An 11,499-nucleotide genomic window follows, 5' to 3' on the forward strand; every position below is an offset into this window, starting at 1 on the left:
ATGGTGATGTCTTTTCTGTTGTATGTCCCGGAACCAGAAAATGCTTAAATTGTCTTTTGTTGTTGTTGTTGTTGTTGTTTTTTCAAGTGAATTTTAATACCTGTGGTTTGGATTTGAACACATGTCAAGGGACACTTCTAACAGTCGTTTTAGCTGTGTCTAAATATAGACACAATATAGACACACACAATATAGAGATTGGAAAAGGGGGTGATAGGTATAGGGAGGGAACGAGCAAGATTACAGTGTCACTATTGCAATCTGTAAGAATCTCCAGTCGCTGACTATTTCTTGTGTCTCTCTCTCTCTCCTGATAAATGTCACTATGCAGACACTGATCAGACAGGAGAATGCTTATGAGTTTATTTTGAGTTAATGGGTTGGTGGAAGTCCAAACTCTGCAACATGATAAAGAAAATATTTTTCTACGCAGAAGCATCAATTATTCACAACATAGCCACACCTTAGGAAAAGAGGGGGAGAAATGGACTCTGGAAATAAATGAGGGGGCTCCATAATGTAAAAGTAAAATAGATCATTTTGAAGGAAAGGGACCACTGCAGAATCTAATTCATTTGCAAAATCCTCTCTTCTATTTAGGCTCCACAGTAATTGTTAAGTCTTCCCTTTTGATGAGTTTTATCAAGGTTTTTTTGTGTCTTTTGCCACTTGTTTGGGATGAAATCTAAGAATACATAACCAGCCCATAACCCAGGGAGGTGGTGGATTCACCATCCCTGGAGGTTTTTAAGAAGAGACTGGATGTGGCATCAGTGCCATGGCCTGGGAACCACGGCGGGGTTGGATCAAGGGTTGGACTTGATGATCTCAGAGGTCTTTTCCAACCTGGTTGATTCTGTGATTCTTTCAGGCACTTTTGGAACACACTAGATCTCTTACTCATCCCAAAGACCCATATGCATATTGAATCTGCAAATATGCTTGGGAACTACTCTAAATCAGCATGCTACTTGGAGTTGTCACCACTTGGTACAGTGATGAATACTGTGTTCAAGATTTCTTTTTAAAATTTACTTTGTATTGCAAAGTGTCAGTTGAAAGTACCTGGTGTTAGTATGGTCAAATATTTTATTAGAAGGAGTCCCACTAATCCAATAAAAACAAGAAGGTAGCTTACCAGGAATGTTTTTACGGAACAACTTAAAACCAGGCTGATCATATGTACAACTTCCAAGATAAATTACAAACTTTAAAAATTGTTTTTTAATCCAAGTTATTCTCACTAATCCACATAAATATTTTTGACATTTATTATGTTTAATAAGTCTGTCCAGCCTTCACCTGGAAATACTAAAAGATATGTGTTGCCTCACTTTTGTGAATTATGAGCTGCTGGAATAACCTTAAGAAGTTCTAGTAATATTTTTACTGTCTAGCACTGTCTTCAAAATACATTATACCCTCTCTAAGCTGATATTTGATGATAGGGAATCACAGATCTTTCAATAAACAAAACAAGATCCAGAATCTTTAAAGAGCTGGACCAGCTCCTAACCTCCAACAAAGTCTGGGCAAATCTCCCTGTAATTCTCAGGGTGTTAATAATTGAAAAAAAAAAAAATTATGTACCCCCACAGAAAACTGATATAGCCCAGTGGCTTGAGAAGAGTAGATGAAAAGTGTGGTTTGTGTACATATTCCCCTACTTGGTGACAAAAAACATACATTTTGAGAAATAAGAGAAAAAAACCCAAAATGCCAAACTCCATGTGATAAAAGAAATAATTATAATTAAAAATCTTAGTCAAACTTCTGTCAGAGGCATCTTTATCATAGCTCTACCTTCTTGCAAAGGGACTGTAATAAACAATTTAGTAAAAAAAGTGTTACAGTTACATTTTGAACACTGCAGGCTTAATCTGTTTGCCCACACATGGGCACAGGGTACCAGTTAGGATGCTGCTGGTGCCTACCCAGCTGCCATCCCAGAAGTGTTCTCATAGGTTCTCTGTCACATCTGACAGCCCTCTGCACCAACACCATACCAAATTAAAAAAAAAAAATAAAAAAATAAAAAAATAAAAAAATTCCGCTAGTGCACTATTCAATAATTATAAGTGAAAAACTTTACTCTTAGATTTTTTTATTAACTTATTTTGCTTTTACAACCAGATTTCATACATTATATCCTAGTCAGTAGTTTAGCTAAAAAATTCCATCCAACATCCTTATAATCTGTAATAGAAACAAGCATAAAATAATTATACAGGAAGCAGCGAAATAGAGATTTTACACATCTAAATGCAATCTCTAGCAATTCAGGTCTTTTCTCAGGCTAATAATAGAGCTGCTTAGATTCAACAGTAGAAGACAATTGCATGTCACAGAGTGGCATAATACAAAATGAGAAACTTTTAATATCTGTGAGAAAAATTACATTATTAGCATTCATAACATAACCTATAATGTACTCTATTTCCATCACTTAAGAGTAGTATTTGTTTCATCTATTCAGAGCAACTCTGGATATGAAGATCTAATTCCTGGACACAATCTTATTACAGCATCTGAGATCAACAGGACTGTTGCTGCCTTTCCTGCACTCACAGGACTTGTGGGTACAGACTCTGAGGACACATTCATGTTTAATTATGGTGAAAATGTCACATAAAGAAACGAGAAGAGCGCTAAATCACTGTACAAAGATTTAAACTGGAAGCTGGTAAGGTTTTAATAACACTCTGCTTGTGAATTATGCTTCCAATAACACATAAAAGTATTATGAAGCTTTAGCTGGTATAAAGCAGTCTCTTATTGTTTAATGTATTTGAAAAGAGAATGGTTGTACTTTGTGGTAACAGAAATACCAATTATGTATCTAACTCTTAGTTTAATTCACTTAATGATAGCTGCAGTTAAGGCAAACACCAAGCTTAAATTCTTGCTCTTCAGTTTGTGAAAGCAGAGGACAATATTAATTCCCCATGTTTATGGGAGTGCAGTAATGGAAGCCTCCTCTTCCACAGGGACCCAGGCCCCTGCTGCACAGCCATGTGCCCTCATGGAGTGCCTCTCCCACCAGCTGGGCTCCAGCTGCACCCCAGGCCAGCTCCTGCCCGGTGCCCCATGGCCATGGCAGCTCCTCCATCACCAGCCATTCCCCCTCACCTACCACAGCACCTCCAGCCTTTCCTCTGTATCCCAGGATATCCAACCACCCAACTGCTGCAGGCAAGGGTGGTGGGGCAGTTTGAAAGATGCTCACACACTTGGTGTATGAGGTGCCTGTGCACATGCGTTGGGAATCTCTGTGAGGAGAGGTTGGGGCTGCCCCGTGCCCGACACAGTGAATTCCAACCAGTTCCAGGACAACCCCACCACGGGGCACAGCTGAGCCCCTCACTGGCACTGGTGGTAACAACAGACAGAGGGGGAAAAACTGCAGAGTGGGGGGGACAATGTGTGAGAAACGATCATCCAGGTCAGAGGTGGAGGAGGAGCTCCAGGTGCCCCTGCAGCCCCCAGCAAGACCGTGGTGGAGCAGACTTCTCCCTGAAGGACCACAGCCTGTGGAGAAGATCCATGGAGGGGCAGGGGAGAAGCATGAACTCTAGGTTGTGTAAGTGGAGAATGGCACAGGTGCTTGCTCTGCCACGAGCCACGTGAATTGTCCTTACAAGAATCGAGCCTGCTAAGCCCACCTTGCTTCAGTAGGTGAAAGCAACAGCAGCACCAGACATTTTGAGGATGGCTTTGTGGTAGCCTTGTATAAAAAGCTGCTCAGCCTTCAGATTCTTCTTCATTTTACTGACTAATGAAGAGAGAAGGAGCTCTGTTCTTGCAGTACAATTACCGCAATAAAGAGTTCCTTAAAATCCCATGTTGTTATACTGGGTTCTAGCGACAGACTGTCCCTCTGAAAGAAAAATCAACACATTATGGAAAACTTGGAAGAAGGGATATTTATTGTATTACAAGATTTTTACCTCATGTATATATGGAAGTATTATTCTGTTAAAAAAGGCCTCATCACAACCCTGACTGAAGGGGAGCCATGACAGAGCCTGACAGCTCAGATTTGTCCTGACTGCTTCTTTTCTGATTTAAATAGCAGCCTCCAGACACAGCCTCCCTCCCTACATCTGCTTTAGCTGGAAGTAAGAACATCCAAAATTTACACAGACAGACCCCTTTTGGCCTCAGAACAGCTCCAGCCCTTCAAAAGCCACCACTATTCTGCTCCCACAGTTCCATCATTGAGAAGGCAACCACAATATTTCATGTATATTTAATACTAACATGAAATATTGATTAGCCTTTCCAGCTTTAAGTTCTGTTTAGCATTTTATCTCAAACCTCAGCTTGGCACCAAAAAAACTGCCACACAACTGGAAAGATTTCAGTCCCTATATCCAGGAAAACTACAGTCAAGTGAGTTGCTTCTTAAAATCACAATTAGAAGTTTATTTGCATAATCACCACTCCTACACTCTAAGTTATCTTTTCATTGCAGCAATACAGGAACTTTTTAAGAGATGTTAAAGGATTTGAGCCTGCATTATCTCATCACTCTTATGCAACCTGTCAGTAAATCAATGTATTGTGTATGACTGGACATGCCTGGCATATCCTTCCTAGCCGTCTACCCCAAGAGTAAAACCCACTGACATTCTGGGCATTTCAGATCCCACAACTCAACCTCCAGTGCAACACAAAGCCCTCATACTGCAGCATCCCATCTCTAAAAAGAGTGCAAACTGGACCCAGCCCAGCCCCCTGACCAAGCATACAGGCTTTAAGGCTACCCCTTGGGCATCCCTGCCTGCCTGGACAGCCTTGCCCTGATGATCAGGGTACCCACAGCCTCTGCCACCTGCACAAGGGGCATGGGGGGTGAACAAAAGCAAAAACTCAACCCACACCAAGGTGGAGGATGCACATTGAGGCACAGCTGGAATTACACAGGAGGCATGAGTGGCACAGCACAGATTCTGTGCCAAGGCACCCACTGCAGAACAGCAGCATGAGGAAAGAGCAAGAGTGCTTCAAGATGGGGACACAGCAGCTGGGGGAACAAGAGGTGTCCAAGCAAAGGCTAGAGCCAGCCTGCCACACCTGCACCCCCTGTGTCCTACCACAGGAGGAGGGGGCTGAATCTGAGCACACCGTGCTCATGGGCACCCCACCTGGGTACTGGCACTGTCAGCTGGGGGACACAGCCTGCAACAGTCAGGCCCTCACCCAGCTCTAGTGGAAGCTCTGGAAGCTGCAGGCCAAACAATCACACCTCAGTGCTCATCTGCACCAGAAATGATGCTTTAGTGTGCCAGCACCCTCCTTGCCAGCTGTGTGGGCAGGGAGAAGTTAATCTTCAGTTTCTCCCCAAGGTGGACAAACAGCTTACATCCAGCTCAAAGAATTGGGATGTGTTGTTTAAAAAAAATAATTTAAAAAGTTTACAGCTTGCAGTGTGAGGGGGAAAGGGCTTGTCTTCCACAGGTTCCAGCTACTTCATCCACTCCCCACCAGACTTCTTTGAAGAAACAATGTGCTGATACATTAAGAGCCCCTCTGAATAATAGTCACACTTCTGTCTTCTACTATGACTCCCTCCAAAACTCTACCTTTCAAGCCCAGAAAAAAAACCCTCAACCCCCACTTAAAATATGCATTTTGAAATCCTATTAAAACTGTTTTCTGCTATATTAACCACTGGCTAATCAACATCCTTTCCTGGCTTTAAGGAGAGCAGCTGCCAAGAAGTGACTTTCAACTCACTCACACAGCAGAGGTTTTGTTAGAGACATAACCCTGAAAGAGATGAGTTCCAGCTGAATGTTATGTCATGTTTTAAGATGTTAAACATTTTAAAATATACAAGTCACTTAAGCTTTAAACAAAGTGCTAAAATACAAAGACCAAAGCTTTGCCTTAATTAAGACAGTATATTAGTTCTGCTTATCTCTGCTTTTGCTGAAACAGGTGACATTACAGCTCACTTCACATGTCCATAGCCATTATTCCCTATTTCACACTAAACTTCCACCTTATTAGTCAGACAGGTTTTTTCCAGGGACAACTTTCATTTGAGCAAGCCTCATGTTTTAACAAGAGGAACTCTCACCAGTACCCATCTTCTCCCTAATGGAGTAACAGAACTTCACAATTCTTGTAGTTCCATAATTACAGGTATAAGATGTAGGAATTCCTCCTGTCTTTAAACAGTGCCAGTTCATCTCAGAGGGTTAAAAAAATAAAAATCACATCTTATGCAACAGACTAATAAAAACACTACATATCAGCATAACAAGCAATATGTAACTGGCAGTTCTGCTTGTGGAGGAAGTTTTGCAAAGCCTCCTGGTGTCAAGCATCTGGAACACCTCAGCATGCTGTAAAGTAATAGCCCAGCTCCTTGCTTGCAGAAGAATCAAGTGTGTATTCCAGATACTTAGCACTGCTTTCCCTTGTGTCAGCAGCTCCTGTGAACTGGTCCAATCCATCCGGACACCTTCCATCTCACAACAGTGGTATACTTGAAGAAAGGGACACAAGTTTCAGTCTATATATGTGGAGGATTAAATGCAACTAGGCAGGCAGGATAGAACCATAGGAAAGTCCTTCAGGAACATCCTTGTTCAGTCATTTTGTTTGCTAGAGTTGCATCTGTGACACAGAAGTGCTTACGTAGGTCTGTGGGCTCAGAAGGGGGCTGCAGAAGCCTTCCAAATTCCAGAGGCACAAGGTGGGGATACTTCTATGTCGCGACGGAAAGCTCTAGACACCTCAATGTGAGAATCCAGGAACTTCGTTTATTGTAGATTGACAACAGCTTAATATACACTCTATAATAGGTTCATGAATATTACAGAAATTAGGCTCATTATTGGTGCTCAGTTAGGTGCTGATATCATCTTAACTGTCTTTCATTGTTTACACAGGTGGCTCGTTAAGTGTCTCTGTTTTGGTAATGCCTAGCTCCTGTTCTTCAGCTCAATTTAGAATACCCAAGGACGTTGCTGCTTTCTCACGGCCCTGCTATCTCAGACTTTCTCATGGGCCTAGTCAGACTGCGTCTTATACTTTAGCAGCTCACCCATAGCCTTAGCCATGTTCATATGTCCTCGCATTTCTAACCAATCCTCTACACTTCTATATATCCAGAGTCAGCTGAATGAAGCAAACAGCTAAAAAAATTCCTTTGACTTTACCTGTGTTATCAAATATACTCAATAGCAAGATCACTGCATCTCAGCTGTCTGTGCTGACACTTCACAGAAACCAGGAGAACATTATCAGCTGCATTTCACATTCTCCTTCTCATCAGCATCTGAATAGGTGTGTAGTGAATCCTTTGGGGAGAAAGAAGACATGAAAAAAAAAAAAAAAGGAACAGATTTCTTTTGTGCCCACTTCCCCTTCATTCCTTACTGCAAGAGGAAGACCAAAGAATCTCAACCTATCCTTTCACCCACAGTGCCAGGTAGTTTTATACAATCCCAAAACTACTGTAGCTATTTTACCACCAAGAGCTGCCCTGCCACATGCTCTCTCTGCAGTTTCATCTCTCCTGCCACTACAAGTTTTAATTTGAATGGTCTTGCTTAGGAAGAAAAAGAAGCATCTCAGGGCCAACACCTCTCATCTTGGTAGCACAAAGCAGGCTTTGCTAGCATGAGGTTTTTCTTTACCTGGGTTAAAAGCTGATGACGCCTCAGCTGTCTATAGAAGTGCAGCACAGAAGGATCAGCTCTCACTACTTTTGGGTCAAAATCCAGAACACGGAGACCTGCAAGGCTGCGGGCTCGGGAGAGGGCTACGTAAGCCTGCCCACTTTCAAAGACACGAGACAGGGAGATTTCCACACAATCTAAAGACATGCCCTGCCAAAGACACAGAGAACTTTGTTACAGAACAAACAAACAAGAACACTGTGCTGTACCAACACTAACCTGTGAGTCTGTCAAAGGTACCGTTCTTGGTGTAAGGGCTTGATTAAAAAAAAAGAAAAAAACAAAGAAGTCTTTTGTTTTACTGTGTAACTGATTAAAAGACGAGAATCAGAAAGGAAAGGCAGTTTCCTACTGTCAGTAAATTGCTAGCAGATAGTAGAATCCACTAACTCCAGAGAACCTCTTGTTGCATGAAACTCCATAAATCCCATCTAATCAACACAGCAGGGAAAGAAATCCTGCTGGTTTCACTCCTAGTAGTTAACTAGAGCAGTCACCATTCTCAAGCAGTCCTCAGGCAGATCAGAGAGTTTGGGTTAGGCCTGTCTGCAGGGCTGTCCTGGGCACAGCAGAATTTACAGCCTGCCCTGGTTTAAACAGTGGCACAGGAACAATAAGCAGTGGCATGGGAACAAACTCACAGGTTTCCAAGACCAGTATTCATCAAAGTGTATGAAGCCTTCTGGAAGGCAAGGAACTTTGAGAAAGTTACACTGTTACATTGAAAAAAACCAAACACACACCACCATCAGCCCAAAGAGAGCTGTGGCTCTGGCAGCTGCCTCAGTTATACTGTAAACCTCAGGGTCTCTAGTGCTGATGACTCTCAAGGAAACACTGCTCTCATCAGCCCACAATGGTAAATAATGCTGCTTTATAGTCCAACACCAACTATGCAGATGGCAGCACCCCATGGAAACTCCAGCAGTGTATCTAGTCCATCTGTGACCCTATAGGCAGGTATCATGAGCAGAAGAGGTGCAGCTAAACACACATATTCTGGAGTTCCCCCCCCAACAAGGGCCTTTCAGCTTTCCCTTCTGTTTTACCAGCAATGCAAGCTCACCCAGGAAATAAGGTTTATGATGGTGTGCAAGTCTTTAGACAGCTGTATAAGGACACCCACCTGACTCTTGTGAATGGAAATGGCCCATGCCAACTTTAAAGGCAGCTGTTGACGACTCAGGTGAACTCCTGATGGTCCTTTGAAGACCCATTTCTCCATTCTTATGACCTGTGTGACCCCACAGAGAAACCTCACCTTAGGCAGCCCTGTAGGAATGGGAGCAGGAGAGAAACAGAGATGTATTCCTGACACTCAAAAGCCAGGAAGTCAGCAGCCTAAGAACACTTTTTTCCCCCCCTCCTAAACCAAACCTAAACCCGCAGACAGTAAATAGCATGCACTGAAATGATGTTTGGCACCTACTTAAGGCAGGAGAATTAAAGCCAGGTAATTTATCAGCTGAGATGCAGAGAAAAATACACATTGCAGGTAGCAGAACATTATTCTTTGAGAAAAAACAAACAAAAACTTGCTTGAACAAAAGAAAACAGGAAATGCAAATGAGCACCCACATCTAGACAACACAGAAAAGCAAACACAAGAGGCCCATAGATAGCTACAGCTGATGCAGTGCATGACATCACAGCTGGTGAGAGCCCCAAGCCTGCAGAGATCTCCTCCCTGCTTTCCCTCTAATTATTCTTACCAGGCAGTAAACAAAGTTGAGAAGTCATCAGCCATCAATGAAAAATCGTTTTGTTATTTTTCCCCCTCTTCCTTCAACAAGAGATCAAGAAGCTCACTTACCCTTCTGTTCACTTTCAAATCCTACAACAACGCCTCGTGCCCCGTTCACCAGCCCTTGAGACACATCCAGATTCTTTGCTAGCATCACCTACAGAGAAAAAGAAAAATCCTTCAGTGCACTGGGTTTTCAGCCTGTTCAGCCACCTGCAGTTAAGCTTCTTTCCAGGAAGCATAAGCACATCAGGCTGATAGGACCATATCATCCTATCCTGCCTACTGCAGGAGAGAGCACCATCTCCAACTGAAATTATTTCATAGCCTTTCCTTCCTAGGATTCCCAGCTATTTTACAGCATTGAACACTTCACTTGAGCTGCTTCCATCCACAGCTATGAGCTGCCTATGCTCTCTGCTACTGAAAGCTTCTAAACCTGATTGGAAAAGTGTGTCAAAGTCACAGCAATCATCATTGTCCCCAAGACATGGACTACACTCAAATCAAACTCATTTTCTGTTTCGATAAGATTCCAAGCAGAGAAAATATAAAAGATTGGAACAGAATCTTCTGTTGGCCTGGCATAGACATTCTATATTGAATCTGCATTCTGTGTATTAATCTACTCTATATATTTATCTGATATTCCTTTATTTTTCTTATACCATTTGATCTGCTGTTCTATTCCATGTGTATGTACACATACTTACCTGAGCTCCAAGCTTCAGCTCAACTCTACCACCCACAGGACACTTGAGCATCAATTAACTTCACTAGCATTGGGTCACTATCCAAAGCCTCAAATGTGTGCACTTCTGTTAAGGAAAGAAAGACATAACAAATTGCAGCTGTTGAACACATTATACACAGCATGACAGGAGGCTCAGCATTTATTTCTAATAGCAATTTCTCTTTTAATATCCATTCTGCTCTGCTGCTAGGACATCTTCACACAAACCTTGTCACATCTAACAACAGAGAGCTCACTATTGCCTCTCTTCCCAACAGAATTTGCAGAGCATGAAAAGGCACAGGAATCAAAGGCCAGCAGTAAATAAGAACTGAGCAGCCAGCATTTTGAGCATATGACTAGTTTCATTTGCTGCCAACATCAGATCACTAAAGGAAGTATCCAGAAAATATTGCCAGAAAGGGAGGCAAAAATTGAGAAAGCCCTTAATAAGATGCTATAGAAAGAAAAAGCAGAGGTGTGAAGGCAATAAATGACCAACCCTGTTTCATAGCAATCAATGAGCTTGCTGTCTATTACATACCAAGAAGTGACACTGAATATTTAACAAAAAAACTGAATTTTTCCCCAGGCAGCCGAACTCCAACACACAGAGCTTTGACTGGTGCTGCAGTGCATGACAGAACACTAGTTCTTCCTGACACCACAGTATCCCCACTGTATCCACTCAGAGCTCAGCCCCAGAGCCAGCAGTTTCCACCAGGGAGTTCACCTGATAGCTGTTGCAAGCGTCTCTCATTAGTTATTTCGACATCATTTTTATGGGTGCCCCAGGGCCGGGGGCCTTGGAGGATTTCCGGTCGCTCTCTACTTCCGGTGACCGAGTTTACCCAAATTAGCGCCTCTCCTCGCTAATTTCTGCGCTTTCACCCCAAAAAATCTTCATGTTATTCCCCCCACACACACCCCGGGAGGGACGGGAGACCGCGAGTCCCGCCCTGCCGCCGGAACCGGCCCTTAACTCGACCAGGGAGCGCTGCGCCGGCACGAGAGCCACCGCGCATGCGTCGCCGGTCCCTCTCCTGGCTGCCCTCAGTTACCACGTGATCGCCGGCGTCTTTCCAACGACTGCGCACGCGCCGGCGTCGCCACCTTGGCTCCCCCCCCCACCCCGCCGCCCGACCGCCCGGCTTCGCTTTCTTACTGCGGCTCCCCCTCCACTTTTTCGGCTCCCTGGGGTTCCCTCACCCACATTTTGGGGTCCCCTTCTCACATTTGAGGGGTGATGACCCCGAAATTTACGGTTCGGGGGGGGGGGGAGGAGAGGAAACGGGGTGCCCAAGAAGGGGTTTCTTTTTATTTTTTTT

At 43.4% G+C, this 11,499-nt stretch overlaps 1 protein-coding gene across 4 annotated transcripts; it reads right to left on the reverse strand.

Annotated features, from left to right (window-relative positions):
- Positions 1-2,087: 2,087 nt before the first annotated feature.
- Positions 2,088-11,158, reverse strand: LOC135408875 (ATP-dependent DNA helicase PIF1-like). 4 transcript variants are annotated; one of them, XR_010427905.1, is made up of 7 exons: positions 10,905-11,045; positions 10,152-10,256; positions 9,508-9,595; positions 8,821-8,966; positions 7,653-7,844; positions 7,173-7,313; positions 3,909-6,746 (listed from the first exon to the last, which is right to left on the reverse strand). XR_010427905.1 is itself a non-coding variant. In XM_064643822.1 (6 exons), the coding sequence occupies exons 2-6, from the start codon at positions 10,200-10,202 to the stop codon at positions 2,167-2,169; spliced, it is 507 nt and encodes a 168-aa protein (XP_064499892.1). In that variant the 5' UTR covers positions 10,203-10,256; positions 10,905-11,158; the 3' UTR covers positions 2,088-2,166. The 4 variants fall into 4 exon arrangements, 2 of the variants coding, with proteins under 2 accessions (XP_064499892.1, XP_064499891.1); XR_010427904.1 differs by having other exon boundaries at positions 3,909-6,806; XM_064643822.1 differs by lacking the exons at positions 3,909-6,746; positions 7,173-7,313 and adding an exon at positions 2,088-2,196 and having other exon boundaries at positions 10,905-11,158.
- Positions 11,159-11,499: the final 341 nt, after the last annotated feature.

The sequence above is a fragment of the Pseudopipra pipra genome, unplaced genomic scaffold, assembly GCF_036250125.1.
Source record: "Pseudopipra pipra isolate bDixPip1 unplaced genomic scaffold, bDixPip1.hap1 HAP1_SCAFFOLD_72, whole genome shotgun sequence".
In the NCBI taxonomy this organism is placed as follows: Eukaryota; Metazoa; Chordata; class Aves; order Passeriformes; family Pipridae; genus Pseudopipra; species Pseudopipra pipra.

Excerpts from the sequence above, each read along its gene's own strand:
- LOC135408875 (XM_064643821.1), bottom strand. The coding sequence starts at position 10,202 with ATGCTCAAGTGTCCTGTGGGTGGTAGAGTTGAGCTGAAGCTTGGAGCT. Across the intron at positions 8,967-9,507 it reads ATTTGAAAGTGAACAGAAGG|GGCTGCCTAAGGTGAGGTTT; the intron begins GTAAGTGAGCTT and ends CCATTCCTACAG. Across the intron at positions 7,845-8,820 it reads TTTCCATTCACAAGAGTCAG|GGCATGTCTTTAGATTGTGT; the intron begins GTGGGTGTCCTT and ends TGTCTTTGGCAG.